Source organism: Theobroma cacao, chromosome 2 (assembly GCF_053813885.1).
Source record: "Theobroma cacao isolate CCN51 chromosome 2, ASM5381388v1, whole genome shotgun sequence".
In the NCBI taxonomy this organism is placed as follows: Eukaryota; Viridiplantae; Streptophyta; class Magnoliopsida; order Malvales; family Malvaceae; genus Theobroma; species Theobroma cacao.
The window spans coordinates 44921692-44943145 of NC_142640.1; the positions used below are offsets into that span (position 1 = coordinate 44921692).

A 21454-nucleotide genomic window follows, 5' to 3' on the forward strand; every position below is an offset into this window, starting at 1 on the left:
ATTTACCAACCTCCTCCTTTTTTTGACACTTAGAAATCGACCCAATCTGCTTTCTAAGTTGAGCAAGTATATAAGAAGAAAATAAAACATTTTTCACCAGTGACCAAGATTGATTTCTTGGACTGACTCTTAAATTTTATTTATTAGACATAAATATTCCAAAAAAAAAAAAAAAAAAACAGGCATTTTAGAATCCTTTCTGTCTCAGTAGCATAGCCAAAAGCAACCGCCATGGGAATCGTCGGAAATCTCTCTCCAGAGCAGCTCCACTCTTTCAACTCTCAAGGTCACCGCCACCGCCGCTTTAACCATAACTATTTTCTTCTACAAAAGCAATAGAGCTGGTTCTTTTTTACTCCGTTCTTCTAGCAGATCAAGTTCAAAACTGTCTTTTTTTTTTTTTTTGCAGGTTTTTTTGTGATGGAATCATTTGCGAGCCCTGAAGAAATTGGAGCTATGAGAAAGAGAATGGACGAATTGCTTCAAGACTTCGACCCCTCCACCACCGCTTCTATTTTCTCCACCAAAAATCAGGTTCTTTTTTCTTTCCTAGCATAATTGTAAATAATTTGCCTTTATTTGATTGTAAAGCTTAGATTTTGATAATTTCTCAATTTGTTTATTTTGCAGCTAAAGTTGACCAGTGAATACTTCTACGAAAGTGCTGAAAAGATTTCCTTTTTCTTTGAAGGTATATTTATAATTATTTGTGCTTTCTGCTTTTCTTCACTTTTTCATTGTTTCTTCGATTACTTTTTTCTTTGCCCTTAATTTTCTTTGAGAAAATATCGAGAATTGGGCCTTTTGTGTATATGAACTTCTTGTTACGATTGAAATTGAAAGGTTTGAATGTTAATGAACTGTTTACTAAAGTTGTTGAATAAGTTAAATTTATCTACCTTTTTACATTTTAAAGCTTGATTTTTTTTCCTTGCTTTTATATGTTGGCTATTGTATAAAAAAAACTAGCATTTTGCTAAAAATGTTTATTAATGCGGATTACGCAGGAGAGTCAACTATTTTCTTTTTGTATTTAACTTTTCTGTTTGCTTTTGATCACTTAGGTGCCTTCTAGAGGATGGTGTTAGTTTTCTTTGCTAATGTAGGTACTTTCTTTCTGTTTTTTCTTTTGGCAGAAAAAGCATTTGATGATGATGGAAACTTAAAGCAATCCAAGGAACTTTCTATTAATAAAGTTGGGCATGGTATGCAATTTCAAAGGCATTGCATGGTTTATTGTTTTCTTATTATTTCAACATGCTCTTGTAAATAGGTTAGAAATAGGTTTGTGAATACTATGATAAAAATTTCTAAGTTTACAATTTACCGAAGCTAATCCTTCAATGAATTTGTTGGTGCAGCATTACATGAGATTGACCCAGTGTTCAAAGAAATCTCTTGCTCACAAAAAGTTTCTAGTTTGCTATTCTCCTTAGGTTACAAGAGGCCAGTGATCATTCAGTCAATGTATATTTTTAAGGTATTAAACTTTTTTTTTTGCCCCTTATATTGTAGGCTTTGTTTCTCTAGTACAGCATCCTTTGCTACAAATTCTGAGAATTTCCAGTCCAAGTTTTTGAGAGATTCTGATTTCAGTAACTTGAACATGTTACAGTAGAAGGAAATGGTGCATTTTGTAATATGTGCTAAGGTTGATACTCTTTTTTTTTTTTTCTTGGGGGGGAGCGGGGGGTTGGTTGTGGTGTTGTGAGAGTGATTGTGTAAGATTTGCAATGTTATTGCTTGGTGTTTGGGTTATATCTTTTTTTTAAGCCTGTGGACATTTTGCATTAATGTTTCCTTGTAAAGGAAATTTCATTTGGCTTGTAATATTAGCTCATATCTCACCATACAACTAACTGGCCCTTTCAAGGTGTGGAAGATTGTACATACAAAGCATTAAGAGTGAGATGAATGCTGATTGAATTGCACCTTTTTATAACCCTGGAGTTTCTTGATTTTTTCTCTAGTGTCTCTTGATTTGTTTCTAGTTACATGCTATGTTCATGCTTAAGTATTCAGGTTTTTCGTTTCTCCTGCTACCCTGAGTGTGTACCCTACTAGACCTTGCTATTGCTGCACTTTTGGTAACATTTAGGATGGTATGAAAATTTTCTATTTCATGTGAATGATTTATTTATCTGAAATTTAGAGTAATGAGGTTCTGGGATTATAATAGTTAGTCTGAATTATTAACAGTTGGTCTGAATTATACCCTACTTCATAGGATGTGATGGCAAATTGTTTCAATACTTCTGTTTTTTCTCTAAAAAGGGAGCAAACACTTTGTTTCTCCTCCAAAACAGAAACACACACATTATGAATCCTGTTCACAAATGAAGATTTGAACCCAATGTAATTTGTAGTGGAGTTCAAATCCTTTGTCCTGCCTTTAGAAGGACTTGCTTTCTTTCTTTCTATCTTTTTGATAATTTGTGCGGTATGGGAGATGTATTCCCCCTCACATTGCCTTAGACAAGAGAAGAGGGAAAGAGGAAATTAGAAAGAAGCTGATTTGGATTTTGTTGAATATTTAACTTCTCTTCGTTCTGCTAAAATGTGAGTCATTTTGACAGCAACCAGGTATAGGAGGTGAAGTAACTCCACACCAGGATAACTCTTTTCTTTATACTGAACCTAAAAGTTGCACCGGGCTGTGGCTTGCTCTAGAAGATGCAACAATTGTAAACGGCTGCCTTTGGGCCATTCCTGAATCTCAAAAAAGTAGCTTTTGTACTTTTTTCCCATCTGTGAACTTTTAAAATAGATAGATGATGGCTTAATTTGATGTTGCTCTGTTTTTATCCAGATGGCCTTGTTAGAAGGTTCATTAGGGGTGAAGATGGAGTGTACTTTGATCAGCCTTCCCCTTCCTATGACCAGAAGGATTTTGTGCCTATTGAAGTGAAAGCTGGGTCTTTGGTTGTAATTCATGGTGATCTTATTCATCAAAGGTTAGTTTAAAGAATTTTATTCAGAGCTCATTTAGTTCAATGGTCTGATAACCAACTATTTATTTGTTTCATTTCTTATGCTGGTACTGTAGTTTTGAAAATCAATCTCCAAAATCAAGGCATGCATACAGCTTGCATGTGGTAGATACTGATGGCTGCAAGTGGGCAGAAGATAATTGGTAAGTACATGAGCATTTACGTGTATCTTCTCCTTAATGATGAGATGGTACATCTTTTTGTGCTACACAATTTCCTTCTTTTATTCTTCATAGGACAACATATTAGTACTATATTATCTTGAACTTGTTGATAATGGACTTTTTTTTTTTTTGTTTATGAATCCCATTTTATATGTATGATGTGTGGTCAACAGGCAATTCTAATGTCTCATTGTTACCTGAATTCTTCTGCTACCATCAGCAACAATATTTCCCTTGTCATATTGACATGCTATGGGAACCTATAAAGACCTTTTGCTTGGTATTTATATAGAGTTTATAACCTCACATGGAATCAATATTTCGATTTACAAATGGAAATTGAATTAGTCACCTCCTGTTGGTGGAGAATCTATGATTTTCCTTTCCAAAAAAGTCTATAAAAATACACTTGTTACCATCTGACATGCATGGGGGAGATGCAGAAAGGATTCATTAATGTTTTGGTCTAATGGTTAAGAAACCCGTAATTTCTAGTAATCGTTGAAATTTTGCACTATTTTTGTTATATTGGCAATAATTGTGATGCCATTGATGCATAATGATGGAAATGCCCTTAATTTATTCTTTAACATAGTTAAGTGAAGATCTAATCGGTAATCTTCAGTTATTGAAAGGAGATAGGCATGAGTTGATCTGTTACTGTTGCAGTAGAAATCTGCTGTAGATATCAACGGGTAGATTGTTTCTCTGATTGACTTAATTCCTGGGCTTTGAGCCCTCTATCTGGCTTTGGTCTATATAGAGATCATTTTTGAATTTGATATTTCCTCCTTTGCAGGATCAAAAGAAAAGTGGAGCCAGAGCCCCTCTACGCATCTTGATCAGACTCGAGAGTTTTTATCTCTGGTTGTTGCGTGGGGCGTTAATGCATGTCTCTAAGCAAAATTGTTTATACTAAGTTCCAGTTTGTGTATTATAAGATCGTGCTCGCCACACACTTGCTACTGAAAAACCAAAATGGCCGGGCCCTTTTAATGTTCCTTCAGCTACATTTCGATGTTTATTGACATCTCGACAAAATAATAATACACTTCACAAAAATTAAATAGCCAGAAGCCTAGCTTGAATGCTTTTTGGTGTTTGGTTTTGCATGATGCTATAGGCCTTATGTATTCTTTATTAGATGAAAGGCTTTTTCTTGCTGTGAAGAGTTGATTGGCCATTTACAAATCATTTCCAGCAAACGATCTTATCGTGTTACCAAGTTAAAATAAAACATCAATGGCATTTCACATGTATCAAAAGATAGAATTCACTTATGGGATGTGTGATCTTCTGCATAGAAAATTTACTAAGACTTTTTCCTGCCATATGACGCGTGGATATGGATGAGATACCCGGCAACCAAGATTTGTGGGAATAATCATTTCTTCTGTTAGTCGACTCTTGTTCCCTGTTGTGTGGTTGGGAAGGTGAAAGGGAAGGAAAGGAGCCATGAAGAATGCAAAAGGGAGGGAAGTGAAATTGAAAGCGTGGTGTGCAGGTGCAATATGACAGAAACTTGATTTCAGTGTTATGGAAAAGTAATATAACTGCACGTGAACATGGCATAATTTCTTTTGAATGTTAGACGCAACAAGACTAATAATTGTGAAGAGTGTATGGACTTTACGATAACAAAGAACACAGGCTATGGTTTGAGCTATTGGCTTGAATTTTTGAAACATTGGAGGGAGGTGTGTTTCTTTATTGAAGGATGGGGCTACAGTGTCGCATGTCGTACAGCAAAGAGATTTGAAGGAACCAACTGTTACTACGTTATTTGTGGTTTCAGCTGTGAGACCATATTTGTCTTTATTGAGGCAGAGCAGGATACAGGGTAAAAGGAAAGCAAGGACAATCCCCAGCCTCTCTATTTTTGGCCAAAGGCAATTAATGCTGGCTGCTTCCAGACTAGGAGTTGGATTTTCACTAGATCACGGTCGGTTTTCTTGGCAATACGCGCTTTCTTTGTATTTTGTTCATTTCTTCATCACTTTTAATTCCAACACTGTTTCTCGCCCTTTCTCTCTCTGCTGCCTGCTTTTTCATTATGCACCAGACATTCAGTGATGAAAGCCCTGCAAAAGTTTCAGTGACAACTGAGAGGCATCTTCCTCATCTCTCTCTCTCTTCCCCTCATTGTGAAAGTTCTGGTAATATTGCATGGCTTTGGTTTTTATGCATTATATTTATTATCACAGGCAAATGTTTTACATTTTTCATGCGCTAATTATAAATGCTTTTTTTATGGTGGATGTCTGGCTTTTTTGAAGAGGTGAAAGGACAAGATTCAAACAGGTGGCGTCAACCCTGGGTGAAAGGGGTTTAAGGCTTTTAGCTGTTTTTGACCTTTTATGGGTAAAAGAACAGTAATGAGCTATAATTACAGATGTTGCACATGTACAACCACTGCCAAGTTAGATTATGCAAGAAACTTAGACCATAGGGTTAATTAAATCCTCTACAACTCTACCACACTGCCATATGTATGAAAGACTAAATATTTGTGGAAAGCGTATAGTTAATAAGCATTGTTCTAATATATATGTGTATGCATTAAGGTAACATTGCCAGAATATATATAGTTGAGAAGAGAACATAATTACCGTCTAGTAACATCCAATGGATATAACATTGCACACATGAGAAGAACATTTACTTATTCAATCTTATAGATCATTCTGTCGTTCAGTGAAAATTATCAATGTTGTTGAGCAACCATTGACAATCGAGCAATGTCCTTTTCTTCTGATTAAAGTTAACAACTGGTGGGAATATTCAAGAGCTTAATGTTGAAAAGCTGACAAGAATTTCCTTCGAATTTAATTAACGTACTAAGTTTTTTCCTTTGAATTTGATACATGAATGCAAGTCTTCTTCCAACCCCGAGTTCCCTAGCTATGACATTTCTGTACCCTTTGTTTATCTGGTTCTTGTTGTTTGACAGGGATTCAGGAAACACTCATGGAAGAGTATTCTTTTGAGTTTGGCAGCTAGAAATCCAATCATGCTTTATGGACATAGGCCTAAATGCCCCAGATTTCCCTGAAATCATGTGAATTCCTCGACGTTTAAACCATATGAATTATTAACCAAAGTACAAAACGTCATTGAAAGATGTTTCTTTTTATTTATTCTTTTTAATCCTGAAACGAATGATTAAATATATGCATTTTTCTGTTTGTACCATGCATTGCATTTTCGATAAATGGAGTACTGGGTTTCTCATTTACCATTTCGTTGAATCCAAGCAGGATTTGCTGGATGTTTTGGCACAATGTATATATTCGCACTTGGAACCTTTGATGTGCTTTTGATCTTCTTCATTTTATTAATTAGTTCCAATGCATTTTGTCTCCAGAGGAAAGGAGATAATCATATTGCACTACTGTACCGTTATCCAGTAGTACAAATTTACTTCCCTAGGAATATATGGAATTGAACATGCATGAGAAAAACAAAATTTTACTGACATATACCTGAAAACCCCAGATATGTCCAGTCCAAATTTTAGGTCACTTCAACATCAAACTCTTTCACGACCTTCTCCTGTTCTATGTCTCCCTTGCCTTCCCTTCTGTCTTTCCTTTTGTACCGTTCAATGAGTTGTAGGAAATGGGCAAAACAAAGAAAATTCTGCAATTGCATCGTTTAAAGAAAATGAAGGAGCTCTACCTTGGTTTAGCCAACATGGTCCAAATGCGGTTTAAGGCAACCCAAAATAACTACATGTCCTTATCTTACAGTTGCTCCATGCGTGACAGACACAGATGAAACAGTCCTAGTTTCCTACAAAAAAACAAACTAATACAGCTTATCTATCTTTACTTAAATAGCAAACTAGTATCTAATTGCAGCATTAATTTGTAGCCACATGCTAAAGCTACCTTCTTCTTCAGTTCTTCAGAGGAAGAAACTCAAAATACTGGTTTGGGGTGAAGGTTGTATTTAAGGCTGTGATGGGCACTTGGGTGGTGTCTTTCTTGCTGATATTAATGCCGTTGCGATCGTTGCTTCCAAGGGGAAACAGCTCAAGGGTCTTATCTTCTCTGTTTTCATCTTCAAGAGTGGTAATATTTTCTTGGTGGGGTTTGAGTGAGCATAAATTTTGAGTGTTGGAAGCCCTCGCAGTGGCCAATGAAGTTGCGGTCATGCTGTTTATGAGGTAAATTGGTGAACAGGACAATTCCATAGCTTGCCACGTTGAAACTCTCCCAGCTGTACTCTTTGTCTGTTGCAATTCCTTCTCCTGAATTTGCATCCACTTATTTGGTCCACTCTCTGCTGCTGCTACTCCATGCGTTAAAATGAGCTCCTACGAAAATAGACAAGAGTTATAATTAGTTTGAGGTAAAATAGAAATGAATTAAAGCTGAGCACACAAGCTCACACCAAGTCCGAAAAAATTCTGAGCCCTTTCATTACAACAGCCCCAACAGAAAGTAAGGCAATGCAGCTTTTGCACCTCTTCTTTTCCCAACATATTAACAACAGCTTTTTCGTAGCTTGCTCAATTGTCTTTTTGCTTCTTTTTTTCTTGACTTTCTTTTGAACCTTTGACCTTTTCCATCTAATAATAATTAGCCCCTATTATTATATATGCCTTCTAATTTTCTTCTGAGTCTTTGGCTCTGCTTAGCTAATCCCCGTTAAAGAGCATTATTCCATGAACAAAGAAAAAACGCTGATATACAGACCTCTGAACGTTTACTGAAGTTTGAAGGAGGACCCTTGTTCTTTGTCTGTTCAATTTCACAGCCCGTGGTTGCAGACCCTGTTGGCAATGAAGACAAAACAAATCAAACAACTTTCTTTTTTGTTTGTCTTGCATCTAAAACAATCAAAGAAAAAAAAAAGGAAAAGAAAATGAAGCTTCTCTCTCATCACTCTCTTTTAAAACATGGCTTGGCAGAAGTTGTAACTGTACTCAAAATATGAAGGATTTAAGGAAAATGGTGTTGGAGGTTGACACTCAAATTCTATATAGCTTACCTGGTTCCTTCTTTTCAAACCTCTCAGTGTCACATTGTTTTAGTTCTTGTTCAGTCTCCAGTTCGCGGCGGCGTTTTTGACGTTCTCTTGCCTTATGGTTTTGGAACCAGTAAAAGACATTCTTCCCTTCAATCTTACCAAACCTCCGAAGCCGCGTAGCTATTTGTTGGATTTGTGCAGCCGAAGGCGTTCGTGTCCCACGTCGATAGAGTTCCTCCAGGGCCAGTAACTGCTCTGGCGTTGGATTCCAACGTGAAGTCCCTAAGGGATGCTCACTCAGTTCTGCCTTTCTTATAGCTGCTACCGACAAGAAGAAAATATCAGTGTTGAAAAGAGATCAGTTATTAAACTAAATGAAGAAAGATGAGTGAAGAGTAAGGCAGAGTAAAGTGCAAAAAAAAAAAAAACAAAAAGTAGCCAAATCACCATGGCAAGGAGAGGGTGCAGAAGAGATAATAGTAGTGTTTCTGGGGCAGGCAGGGTTAGGCTTTGGAATCAAGGGTGAAGGCTTTGCATTGTTGAATGAATGATGAGACAAGTTGAGGTCAGTATTATGGGGATATCCCATGTTGAAGAAGCAACGAAGCAGGCTATTTGCAAAGAATATACGATGATATATATACATACACACACGATAAGATTAAAGAGAGGAGTTTAAAACTCAAAGTTGGTAAAGGGTGGGAGAGAAAAAGCAAGCATTGGGTTTAAATAGAAAGGCTACTTCCCAAATATCATCTCTTTTGCTTCCCTAGCGCGCGCACATAGTCGCATCAGAGAAGAAGAAAAATGTGAATAAAAAGTAGATATGGTTTCTACTTTCAAAAGGGGCAGCAGCAACAAAGTGAAAAGATAAAGCAGAGTGAGAGGAAACTGAGGAAGACAAACGGCATGTTGACTGTGTCTGTGTTGCTAATATGCTATAACATCTACGCACAAATATATATGCATGCCTGAATATTTCGTCTTAATTTGTGTTCTTATTCAACGAGATAGATCAGATCTCTACCTTCTTTAATTTCCGCGAACTTGATAAAAACAAAAATAGAAATATTTTGTCAATTTTGTTACTTTATTTGTCACATTTGAAACATATAAATATAATATACACTAAAATACAAAATTCCTTTCTAGTGGGTCTTTGCCATTTATAGTCAGTCTTTTTATCTTTGAAGTACTAGCTATACATGAAGGAACAAGAATAGGAAGAGGATAAGTACTTCCTAAAATAAAAAAAGGGTAATTCCAATTAACGTTAGAAACTCAAATCAGACACATAGGAATTGAAATTAAACATCAACAAAATAGATCAACATGTATGCAGCGGTTTAAGTTCCAACGATGATTAAGTAGCAACCATATTAATATATAAAACATCCAACATTGGTCAATTCAATATATAATCTGTAGAATAAAGAGCATAATATTTGTACACGTGGTATCTATGAATGAAATTTTCTTTTAACATTGGATAATTAATTAAAACAACATGAATGTCAGTGGTGGGCTTGACATGCGAATTTACATAAGTGTAAACCGGATATTGATCTTGAAATATAGATTGTAATAAGTAAAAACCGCTATTAATCAAGTTATATTGCGATAATTTAAAAATGAAAAACAATTTATCAAATTGAAGTCATATAAACCTCAGGTAGAAAGCAAAGGGAGGCTTGAAATTATGAAGAGATGAGGAGGCGTGGGATGAGAAAGCTTGGCACAGAAAACGACTTCACCATGGAAAGATATAATTGCGTATAGTCAATTAAAAGCTTAGCCCATCAGTCCTGATTAAGGTTCCTATTGCACAACCATTGCACGCCCATATGTATCTCCAACTTCTCCTTCTTTTTGGCCAAGTGCGTTTGTACATTTTCACTTCCATTCTGGTTTTCAAAGTGAATAATGTACTTTTGGTCCATATTAATTTTTGATATTCATCTTTCAATTGGTCCAAATTTACCGATGCACTCCTATTTTCTTTTTCAGAATAAGTATATATGTATTGATACTTACTGATAAAAATAAATATTTTTTATAACTAAAAATTTGACAAAAATATTTATATTTGTTGATTAGTAAGAAATTACCGAATTTAATTTTTTTTAAGTACCTTATTACGAAAATTTAAAACAGCATTGAGAAGCTAAACGAAAATTTGTTTGTTGCAAGTTTAATGCTTTTGCTAGCACTTGGACGGTTGATTCAATGTTTTTCTTTTTTTGGAAAGTGAAGCAAGTTCCTATTAGGCAATCAGTGTATTTTAAACAGCAAAAGTTGTCTAGGGAAAAAGGCAATAAATCACCAACTTTAATGAAGATTAAGGAATATAAATGGCACCTGTCTGGAAAGGAGAGGTAGAGGCAAACTCCATCAAAGAATTTGTGGACCTTCAAATAAATAAATTTTCACTTATTCAGAACATTTTAATGGGTATATACTCCAAAAAACTGTGGGGGAGACGATGAATAATCTAAAGGTCATGTTATGGTTTGTATACAAATCATTTCACTCATCTACGTAAGAATCCCATTGCCTGGTAGACATTATTGAGAGTAGCATCAGCTATAGCCGCAGCTTTCTCAGGCCCTTCTGCCAAGACTCTCCATCCAAATAAGCTGGATCAGAAATAATGTCCTCATACGTACCGAGCCCGGATAGGATGCAGATGATCGACCAATTCATCTGTTAGGAGGGTTTTAAATCAGCCCCGGTTCATATCTTGGCATCCTTGTTCAACTTCCTCTTGTGTCTTGCTTGAAATTATCTGAAGAAGATTGTTGCACTCAGGACGTTCAGGGTTGTCAAATTCCACGCCTGGGACGATTTATCTTGTTTGCTATCTGTCACGACTCAAACCTGGGACCGTGACCGACACACAAGCCCCGTAGACGAAGTCCACTTGTTCCGAACAAGTCTCAATTAGATCGGATAGACCAATAAACAAATATAATCATTTGTAGGAATTTACAACTCAACTAATTCATTTCATAGCATAGGTTCAAATATGTTTTAACAAACTGCCCTTAGCATTTAATCTATCAAGGGTATATTCACATACTATTTACAAGAGTCATATCTTGACTAGCACAGTAGGTCCAAGCCCGTACAAAACAAACCGGAAGTCTGTACATTGTAGTGACATCATGGATGCCATCAAACCAAAAACAACTAACATCAATACCAAATCAACAGAGTGGACTTGTGAGATTAAGATTCCTATCAGATGCCAAAAGATGTTTTATTTTGAAAGACGGATCTTAGCTACTCATCAAGAAGCTGATGCAAAAGACAACGTAAAGGAAACATTCTTGAAGTGTTATTATGCTTGAAGATCATTTGCTCCTTAGCTAGAGCTTAAATTGCCTAAAAAAAAATATTAAACAATGATATGACTTGATCCTTCATATTAAGAGGTACTTAAGCAATTTGGTCTTATTGTCAAGTTTAGTCAAACAAAAAAAAAGTCTCTTGAATTGAAGATGATCTAATTCTTTACAATGATGAAGCTATCATGGTTGAAGAAGATAAGTTGTTTGAATTAAATCAAAATAGAATTTGCCAGAATGCCAAAAATGATTTTCTTCATCTCACCTCTTCAATTTCGACTCCATGGTTTGCCAATCAAAGCAACTTTAATTAGTCTCAAATTTTTACTAAGTCTAGCCAACATGGTTATACATCATGCGTAAAAATATGAGAATCAAATAAGCAAGATAAGTTGGTGAATTAAATAAAGACAGAAGCTAGTCAGAATCAAAACAGTTTTGAAAATTTTCTTTAATCTAATCTTGCACTAGGGAAGATGAAGAATTTAAGCAAATGTTGGTGCCAAAGCAAATTAAATTTCAAGACTTGTCCATGTCTCACATTCAAATCATGTGTGAACAAGTCTTAAGGGACATTTGTAGAAAGAGAAAAATTGTTATCCAATTATAAATGCCACATCTCCAAGATTAGTAAATTGAAGAAAATTTTTAAAGACAATGCATGTGCTGCCATGTGAACTTGAAGACATTATTTAAGATAGTCATACAATTAATTATAAAATAATTAATTTATTGATTATTTTCTTAAAGACACATAGTTGAACCAATTAAAATTTTTCTATATGTCATGCATTTATCTTTTGAGACAATATAGAGATAATGTATTAATTGGATCATTAAAAATTCACCTATTGGTCACCAAGTTATCTCTAAATAAATCAAGATAATTTAGAGATAATATGTAAATTTGACAAAATAAAATTTACTTATTGGTCATTCAATTTATCTCTAAATAAATTAAGATAATTTAGAGAAAAATCCAAACTTGGTCATCTAATTTATCTCTAAATAAATTAAGATAAGTTAAAAATAATACTCAAATTTAGCCAATCAAAACTCAAAGACTCAAAGTTTGACAAATTTAAAGGTCATTTGTGAATTATCATGATTTGTCTCTAATTAAATTAAAATAATTTAGAGATAATTCAAAAAGACTAAATCACCATAAAAGTCTCTTATCTAGCATTATAAATACAGTGCTCCTTCAAGCCATTTGATGAATCACGGAGAAAGGAATGAGGAAGAAAGAAAGAGATTTTGAAGATCGACAAGTCCAAGGCCCCAGAAGATTCTGAAGATTAAAGCCTCTAGATGGAAGAAAAAATCAAAGCCTCTAGAAAGAAGATTAAAGCCTTTCCAAAGTGGATTCAAGAACAAATCACAAGACCTTTCTAGAAGGAAGATTAAAGCCTCTCCAGAGTGGATTCAAGAACATATCGCAAGACCCTTGAGGCAAAGTTCGGAGTTTAAGAACAAGTTGCAAGATCCTTGAAGCAAAGTTCGAAGTTCAAGAACAAGTCGCAAGACCTTTGAAATGAAATCTCCAAATTGTTAGATTAAGACAAGACCTTTGAAGAAAAGTTTTCAAATTGTTTGTTTATTCAAGATCAAGTCATAAGAGCTTTGAAGCGGAGTCTCCAAATTGTTCGTAAGAACAGGTCACAAGACGCTTGAAGCAAAGTTTGAAGTTTTAGAACAAGTCGCAAGATTCTTGAAGCAAAGTTCAAAGTTCAAGACCCTTGAAGCCAAGTTCGAAGTTCAAGAACAAGTCGTAAGTTGAAGTGAAGTCTCCAAATCGTTCAAGATCAAGTCAAGACCCTTGAAGTGAAATCTCCAAATGTTCATTCAAGATCAAGTCATAAGACTCCAAACTGTTCATTCAAGATTAAGTCATAAGACCAAATCGTTCGTTTAAGAACAAGTTGCAAGTTGGTTGAAGAACAAATCGCAGGACCCTTAAAGTGAAGTCTCCAAATCGATTCAGTCTCCAAATCGTAAGTTCAAGAATAAGTTGCAAGACTCTTAAAGCGAAGTCTCCAAATTGTTCATTCAAGATCAAGTCAAGACCCCTAAATCGAAGTCTCCAAATTGTTCATTCAAGAACAAGTTACAAGACCCTTGAAGAAAGTTAGAAGTTTAAGAACAAGTCACAAGATCCTCGAAGCAAAGTCTTCAAATCATTCGTTCAAGATCAAGTCATAAGACCATTGAAACGAAGTCTCCAAATTGTTCGTTCAAGTTCAAGTCATAAGATCCTTGAAACGAAATATCCAAATTTTTCATTCAAGATTAAGTTAAGGCCTTTAAAGAAAGGTTTCCAAATTGTTCGTTCAAGTTAAGGTCATAAGATTCTTTAAACGAAATCTCCAAATTGTTCGTCAAGTCAAGGCCTTTGAAGAAAGGTTTCAAATTGTTCATTCGTTGAAGCGAAGATTAAAGAAATTAATAAAGAGGATTTTTTTCTGGTAAAAAAATCCAGCAATTGTAAATTCATGTCTCTAAATTTTTAAATATTTGATGCAAAATTTATGTGTACATATATTATTAAAGATACGAATTTACTCAAAAGTATGAACTTTCTTCATCAAACGTATTTTTCTTCGACACTTATTGGTCTAACAACTTCAAGGTAGATTCAAGATATTCAATAATGAGTTCGCAGATAAAAAAAATTATGATATTTAATGGTTTCGTTAGTCAAGAATTTAGATATTTATACCTAAAAAAAAAGAATTTAGTATTTGTCTATGATATGATAAAACATTGTAGTCTTGATTGTTTAATAGTATCAATGTACACAACAAAATTTACCATTCTTTCTCTTTCTCTCTATCAAAACAAAGTATAGGTTCATTGTTTGTTAAAAAAATGTTTAAAGATACTGATGATGGGGTTTTAAATTCCTGTTTTTTTATTTGTTAACTTTATCTTAGCTTTATCTTCTTTTTGTATTATATCCTTCTACGTATTTGATTACCCTATTTTTTTTATTTGTTAACACATCTTTTCTGCTATTGTTTTGTAAATTTTTTTTCCCTTTCGGTTCATATCATTTAGTAAACCTTTTAAGATCATTGTTGCTTACTCAAACATAATATATTTATTAGATTATTAGTATTTGTTTTGTTGGAATTATCTTCTCTATGTCTAATATTACTACATTGGAAGCATATGAATAAAGTATCTTTTTGAGTATATTGCCTTAAAAAGAGTTACCAATATATTTGAAACTTTTTATCCCCACGTGACATTATAGTTCATATGAGAAATATAGTAATTAATAAGTAAGCGAGTATAAAAGAATTGAAAAAGAGATTAAAATATTATTATAAAGAAGAATAAAAATATTTATTTTGCGAATTTACCAACTTTTATTACCTCATGCATCCCAGATGTCAAAATTTCATTTTAATGAAAAAAAAAGAAAAGAAAGAAGAAAAAACCAGAAATGGAGATACCTCTCATAATTGTCCATGAACATCCAAATGGATAAAGATTTTTGGCAAGAGTCAATTACATCCCTGGTTTTACCTATCTACTACATTGGTTGACATAATGAATATACATCATACTACATCTGATTTAGGGAAATAATTAATAATAATAAAAAAAGAAAAATAAAAGGACCCATTTTGGGTCAAGGTTCAATAATGCAGCATGTCATGCTGATCGAAGACAAAAATTCTACATTCTACCTTATTTTATGCCTGATCGAACAAAGCAAATTTGTTCTCCCAGCTCTCAGGATAAATGAATAGTAAGGAATGAATCAGAGATATAGGGATTGACCTGAGATATATACGCTACTCAAGAAGCTTATTACACGTGCCAACACCAACAGCTGCGGCAAGATGCCATGCAGCATGCAGGAAAGGAGTACTAGGAAACACATCATCTGCAATGAAAAGAACACCTCCCAGCATTGATGACATCTTGTGCACATTGTGAACCATTCTTAGTTCTGGATCTTTTAATGCTCTTTTTGCAAATGCTACCTGGAATGGATGAATGGCAAGGAAAATGTTTCAGTATACAAACAGTTTGAGCCTAGAATGTAATTTTATCAATTATATTGTCAAGCTGGCACCATGATTGGGGAATCAAAGATTCAGACAACAAGAAGTTCACACATATAGTGCCTGGAATTATTATCCACATGAATGTAGTTTTAACACTGGGTACGCTTCCACTGAAAACCCAAAATGCTTAATTCAAATTTTGACAATTAACTTCGAAGCTTAATTTAATTCCATCATGGAAGTAAATTATGTGATGCCAAAGAGCTTATTTGATAACAACCAACCAGTTGCATTTTGAACTCCAATGCATCAAGGAATAACTTATATTGCCCTTTCAAATATATATTTTATACATGAAGGAGAATAAATATGGAGAAGTTAGCAATAAACATTAGAAATTTGATAGCTCTTTTGACCCCATCTAATCAATTGCAATATGTTTACAATGGAAAAAATAATAGGAATCCTAGGTTGCTGTTCATTTATTAAAGTCCAAGGAAATAACCAGTGAGTTACCTCCATCATTCCAGTGTGAACAGCTGAAACCATCAGAGGCTGGACAGGTAGAAGTAAAGCAGATGCTGCCATCAGTAACTTTGGGTTCTCATTTCTAAGGGCTCTTGATAGACACTGCACAAAGGATTTTTAGTTTTAAAATTTTGAACCTAAGTGAGCAATTTAAAAATGTAGAACTGTAGAAGAAAAGTTTCAGCAGGTAGCATTGTGTTCTCAATCAAGTCTACAGATAGAGCATATGAACAATGCTTAAACATATATTTGTGTAAAGCATCAATAAAGTCAGTAACATAAACAAGTATCTAAACAGAAGCATCTTATTCAGGTTATTAGATACCAACACAACCTGTGTGAGGATTATAAAAGTTCGCCATATTTTCAAAATTTATGCTTGTTGATAATTGTAGGAACAACTGACCCAAGCAAATTAATATGACAGCAAATAAATTCATCAGAAAAATAATCAAACATGCACAAGAAATAATATGCAAAAGTAACAATAAAAAAACACTGGGATATAAGTGATTTGGCACAAAGCCTACATTCATGGGCAGAGACAATGGGAAATTTCTTACGTCTCTGCCCATGGATGCAGGCTTGAGCTGTATCAAGTAAATCCCGATGTTTCCATTGGTTGTTATTTTAGCATATTATTCTTGTGCATGTTTGGTTAATTTTTTGATGAATTTACTTGATGTAATATAGACTTGTTTGGGTTGGTTGTTCCGACAAATTTGTATCAGAGCCAAAGGCTCGACTAGGGTGAGGAAAATATGGTGATGACGTATTTATGAAAAAAGCAAGAAAGCGGTGCACTAGGACAACCTTTGGTTGAATGCAGGGCCTAAGGTGCATGAGCAGCTTGGAAAGAATGCAAAAAGTGGTGCGTTGTGGACAACCAGAATGTAGGGAGGCAAATGGAGGTTGAGTGCTAATCCAAAAATGCATTGATAATTAAGAAAAATAGCACGGTTAGCTTGCACGGGAAGCTGATCACAACTCACAAGTGAAAGGGAGAGATTTGTTGAGGTTCACATGTAAGTGTGATATGCCACATCACTAAAATGTGAGATGTTGAGGTGGTATATTTACATTGCCAGAGTATTATTTTTAAAAAAGTTATAAATCATTTTGAACTTACCACTGTTGCTGTGGCTATCATTGTATAATCAGCCCACCTTAAATACTTCCTCAGCTTTCCTCTAGAAGAATGATACAAAGTAGATGTAACTCCAACTCCAATGAGTGAATTAGCATACAGCTTAGTGTTCAAATTTTTCCTACATCCAAGTAAACAAAGAATTAACAAAACATGGTTAATGATATCTTGTTTATTAAGCAAATTAAAGAGAACGTTACCTTGGGGCCTGGATCCCAAGAGCAATAAAAGGAAGTGATGTTAACACATTGGCAACTGTCTCTAGAAGATTCTGGTCCCCTAAGAAAGTTTTAAAAGATAAGCATAGACAAAGAATGTTACATAACAGAATGGAGAGCTGAGACACACAAAAAGAAACACAAAACAAGAGAGAGACCACAAGAAAATGAAGACCGTTATTACTTATTACCATACCTTGCATACAACATCTTACAGGCCTTAAACAAGCTGGTCTCTGCTGCCATACTCTGAAAAACATGTGTAAGCAGTATGTTATGGCGGGTCACAGGCAACAATAGTATATGCACGAGACTAGCCACAAATAATTGATAGATAGTATTTAAAAAGATCAACACTAGCAACCAATATTTTGAACAAGAAGTTTTGATGGATAAGTTTTTTTTTTAACTTACTGAATCAGTAGTGGTTGATTTGCTGTAATAAATGATTTATCATGAGTGTGCTGGAAGTCCCCATGTTGGTTAATCTCCTCCAATGCAAATGGTGAATGAGAAACTACTTGCACCCCATGTACATCCTCTAAGGCTTTACTAGGTTTCAATGCCCTTTGGGAACACATAATCTTCAAAAGTGTGCGCAAAACGGTTTACCTGCCAGCAAGAACTTGCTGGCAACCGTTGGAAGAAGAGTGCAAGGAGCAACTTCTATGCTTAATCTATGTAGAATGAAAAAGCAGCAATGTTAGAATTAAGCAGAAATATTGGTGAAATCACATTGGCAATAAATTAAGCATAGGATAAGGCTTCTACCAAACACTATTTTGGAAAATTTACAATGTCCTATAAATTATTGGGAGATCTAGTTGGATGGAAAATAGTTCATTGAACATCAAGGGAAGATTAATTACACAAATATCCTCTAAAACAAATGACGAAGATATTGTATCCCAGCTCCAGATACAATAGCCCTTAAAAAAAAGCAGCACCTATTTGTCATATGGCCTTCATTCAGAAATAAAAGCAAACATTCGATCAACAACTTCAATCTATGAACCTATTAGAGCATCATTAAGAATTCCACCCAGAATAGCAATCAAAACACCAAAGTAACACAACAAATGAAATATTGATTTGCATATTTTGCACTGCGTTTCATGGTTTGGAAATCTACTCCTAAGATATATGTCTTTAACCAATCGAAGCATGATTAGCCTCAGTCATTGCATAAATCCAAATACGAACACCTCACTGGTTGTGCTCTATCTACCTATAAAATTTTAGAAATCAAAATACAACTGTGTCTGGTCACAAGAGCTAACTTTTAGGGTATATGCGTAAAAAAGGAAAGGAAAGCTTATGAATACCGATTAAGGCTGTCCTGGAATTGACCAACTAGAACTAATGACACCTTAGAGGCTAGTTTCACACTTTTATTGAGTTAAATGATTTCAACTGAAACAAGACAACTACCCCAATTTCTTTTTAAACAGCGAGAAAAGAATGATAATGTCTCCCTATGGCTAAAATATACACCCAAGCATATTCTGATTAAAAAAACACTCATTACTAGTAGCAGATTACTCCTACTGAAATAAGGCTGAGCTCATATAAAAGGTCATGGCAAAGAAAATATCTTTATTTATTAACCCAAGATGTTCAATATTGACCACACTCCACAGAGCCTGAAGTAAAGCCACTCAGATACCTAAGCAAAATTTTTGTCCAACAAATTCGACATCAACAGTCCCATGAAAGGAAGCTCAAGTCTAAAAACCAAAACAAATCATTCAAAAATCTTCTCCTTAATCCAAGAATTTTCAAGCATAAAAGACACAAACTCGAAAATGGGTTCTGAAAATACAAGCAAAAATAGCAACTCCACATCAAGAAAACGGAAATTAACAGAACATTTTGGAGACTAAAGCAATGACTCCAGCAGACATATTTCAAAAAGCTTAATAACTAGATGCATTTTTCAGAAAGAGAGATGGATAGATGTAAAATATAGATAAACAAATATAAACCTGGAAAGATGTGGCGAGCAGAGAAGTGAAGGGAGGATATAATAATATTTATAGAAGAGGCAAGGCAGGAAGGAAGGAAGGAAGAGGAGTTTAGTTTGATTTTCAGTTAGAAGGGGAGTTGCCTCAAGGCAACAAGAAAAACAGCATCGGGCAGGGGGAGATGCGCATGACTCACGAATCTTCTTCATTTGACCGTCCGCATATTCCCCTTGCCCAGTCAATATACGTCACCTATACTCGCTTCCCGTGTGCAACTTGTATGCGCTTGACGTGCGGGTAAAATTAAAAAAATCTCTAAAAACATTTCAAAAAGAACACTTTCATCTTCTTATTTTCAAATAATATTTTTTATTTTTTAATTATTAACATTGTTAGTTAATAAAAAAAAAAACTATAATTAATATTATATAAATATTTTAAAATATAAATACTTTATTAAAAAAACTGTTATGTTCTCCTCCAAAACTTAATAAAATTTATTTTGATATAAATAAAATTTAATATTTAACAAAAAAAAAGTAAAATTTCACAAAATTTTAAAACGAGATTTTTAAATACAGTAATTTATTTTATTTTGATACTTAATAAAATTCAATATTTGATATAGAATAAAAAAACTTAAAATCTTTTATATACTTAGTAAGTCAAAATTTTTTATGTCAACTTAAACCCTAATTCCAAAAAACAATTTTGAGCAAAATTATTTCAATAAAATTAGTAATTACAAGTAAAAAGTTAATTTTTTAACCTGACACCATCAAATTTGAAATATCCATCATTAAATAAAAAATTTACTTTTGTAATATATTTTTTTCAATAAAAAAAATCTTAAACGGTTGGAAAAATAAAGAATTTGATGACAATAAGCTTTACCCTAAGAAAAAAGTTTGTGGTTTTAAGGTAAATACGATTTTAAATTTCCAATCCTTCAAATAAAAATGTTTTACGTTTTTTTTTCTGATTAAAGTTTTTAAAGGGAGAATGAGCATTTTTGTTCAAAAGAAAATATCCTTAAATTATAAAAATAATATAAAAGATATTTATATCTTAAAATATTTATGTTGTATTAGGTTTAATTATTTTTACCTGTTGACTAAATGTATTAACAGTCAAGGAATCAAAAATATCATTTTAAAATAGGAGGAACCAAAGTGTTATCTTGAAGTATTTTGAGAGAGCTTTTTGGATTTTACCTCTTGACATGTCTAAGTAGTTTATAAAAGAGTTTTTTTTTTAATAATTAAAGCAAAAATAAAGTGTTTAATTTTAAATTTTTTAACTTATGTGAAAGGTTTATCTGAATTTTTAAAAGAAATTTAAAAATTAAGAAATTTTAAAAAATGCTAATGTACAGTAATAGTTATTTGATGAGATTATGGTGAAAATTTTATCTCTTTCACCTCAACAATCATTCCAAAAATGAGGGTTTATCATCTTTTATAGTTTTCAAAATTTGGAAGTAGATAAGTTACTCAAATTCTCTAATTAGGGATAAATGTTGAGAATAACTTTTTTTTATTAAATAGTATCAAGATTAAGGGTGAAAGAATATCTTGCAATGGGCTTGTGATAATTAAATGGGCTGAGAAAGAAAGTTGGTAGGCCTAAACTGGAGCTTTGAATAAACGGGGACACCCTAAAAGTCTGAACCCTCCTTGGCCTGGATATATGGCCTATGAGGCCCACTTTTAACCTACCATTGGGCCTGATTTCCTCAGCCTTTGATTCATTGCCAACAATTGATACTTCCTTTTCTTTTGTCAATGACAATAACCTCAGGGGTGAGACAGAGTCAAACAGATCCCAGGTTCAAGTTCCATTTTATTCAGTTTTTTTTTAGTTTTATTTTGAATTTTCTCCGACGATATGTTGAATGGTTTATTTATTGTTTAGTTATTAATTAATTTATTATTTCAGATTTATTTGATTATGTTTGAAATATTTACTTTTACATATAATGACATTTATGGTTATGTGCGATGCATAATGAATACCCCCTAACTTTTAGTTATAATTTCAAGTAGGTTCATTAGTTTTTAAAATGAATACTCTGTCCCAAAAAATATCTTTCGCTAGACATAT

General features: G+C 33.8%; 4 protein-coding genes across 4 annotated transcripts in view; 1 reads left to right on the forward strand and 3 right to left on the reverse strand.

Moving 5' to 3' along the window:
* The window catches only part of MPK17 (MAP kinase 17), an 81691-nt gene extending 80023 nt beyond the window's left edge, over positions 1 to 1668 (reverse strand). The window contains exon 1 of the mRNA XM_088803398.1: positions 1660 to 1668. The gene's annotated coding sequence lies outside the window, so the exon portion shown is untranslated. The remainder of the gene's footprint in view (positions 1 to 1659) is intronic.
* On the forward strand, positions 109 to 4223 carry PAHX (phytanoyl-CoA dioxygenase (PhyH) family protein). Its single transcript, XM_007045091.3, has 9 exons — positions 109 to 286; positions 410 to 534; positions 631 to 691; positions 1137 to 1205; positions 1362 to 1480; positions 2577 to 2724; positions 2810 to 2954; positions 3047 to 3133; positions 3954 to 4223. The coding sequence occupies exons 1-9, from the start codon at positions 232 to 234 to the stop codon at positions 3994 to 3996; spliced, it is 852 nt and encodes a 283-aa protein (XP_007045153.2). The 5' UTR covers positions 109 to 231; the 3' UTR covers positions 3997 to 4223.
* A 2551-nt stretch (positions 4224 to 6774) lies between these two features.
* Positions 6775 to 8739, reverse strand: PFS2 (Homeodomain-like superfamily protein). Its single transcript, XM_088803400.1, has 5 exons — positions 8576 to 8739; positions 8150 to 8446; positions 7855 to 7931; positions 7045 to 7472; positions 6775 to 6961 (listed from the first exon to the last, which is right to left on the reverse strand). The coding sequence occupies exons 1-4, from the start codon at positions 8715 to 8717 to the stop codon at positions 7053 to 7055; spliced, it is 936 nt and encodes a 311-aa protein (XP_088659526.1). The 5' UTR covers positions 8718 to 8739; the 3' UTR covers positions 6775 to 6961; positions 7045 to 7052.
* Positions 8740 to 14942: 6203 nt separating this feature from the next.
* Positions 14943 to 19557, reverse strand: LOC18609789 (fold protein). The gene is made up of 7 exons (XM_007045097.3): positions 19373 to 19557; positions 17802 to 18064; positions 17584 to 17636; positions 17370 to 17448; positions 17152 to 17290; positions 16011 to 16124; positions 14943 to 15470 (listed from the first exon to the last, which is right to left on the reverse strand). Exons 2-7 carry the CDS (start codon positions 17966 to 17968, stop codon positions 15279 to 15281), a joined length of 744 nt encoding a protein of 247 aa, XP_007045159.2. The 5' UTR covers positions 17969 to 18064; positions 19373 to 19557; the 3' UTR covers positions 14943 to 15278.
* Positions 19558 to 21454: the final 1897 nt, after the last annotated feature.

Excerpts from the sequence above, each read along its gene's own strand:
- LOC18609789 (XM_007045097.3), bottom strand. The coding sequence starts at position 17,968 with ATGTGTTCCCAAAGGGCATTGAAACCTAGTAAAGCCTTAGAGGATGTA. Across the intron at positions 16,125-17,151 it reads TGATAGCCACAGCAACAGTG|TGTCTATCAAGAGCCCTTAG; the intron begins GTAAGTTCAAAA and ends TCCTTTGTGCAG. Across the intron at positions 15,471-16,010 it reads TTCACACTGGAATGATGGAG|GTAGCATTTGCAAAAAGAGC; the intron begins GTAACTCACTGG and ends CATCCATTCCAG.
- PFS2 (XM_088803400.1), bottom strand. The coding sequence starts at position 8,717 with ATGGGATATCCCCATAATACTGACCTCAACTTGTCTCATCATTCATTC. Across the intron at positions 7,932-8,149 it reads GTTTGAAAAGAAGGAACCAG|GGTCTGCAACCACGGGCTGT; the intron begins GTAAGCTATATA and ends CATTGCCAACAG. Across the intron at positions 7,473-7,854 it reads ACTTCAGTAAACGTTCAGAG|GAGCTCATTTTAACGCATGG; the intron begins GTCTGTATATCA and ends CTATTTTCGTAG.
- PAHX (XM_007045091.3), top strand. The coding sequence starts at position 232 with ATGGGAATCGTCGGAAATCTCTCTCCAGAGCAGCTCCACTCTTTCAAC. Across the intron at positions 2,725-2,809 it reads CATTCCTGAATCTCAAAAAA|ATGGCCTTGTTAGAAGGTTC; the intron begins GTAGCTTTTGTA and ends GTTTTTATCCAG. Across the intron at positions 3,134-3,953 it reads AAGTGGGCAGAAGATAATTG|GATCAAAAGAAAAGTGGAGC; the intron begins GTAAGTACATGA and ends CCTCCTTTGCAG.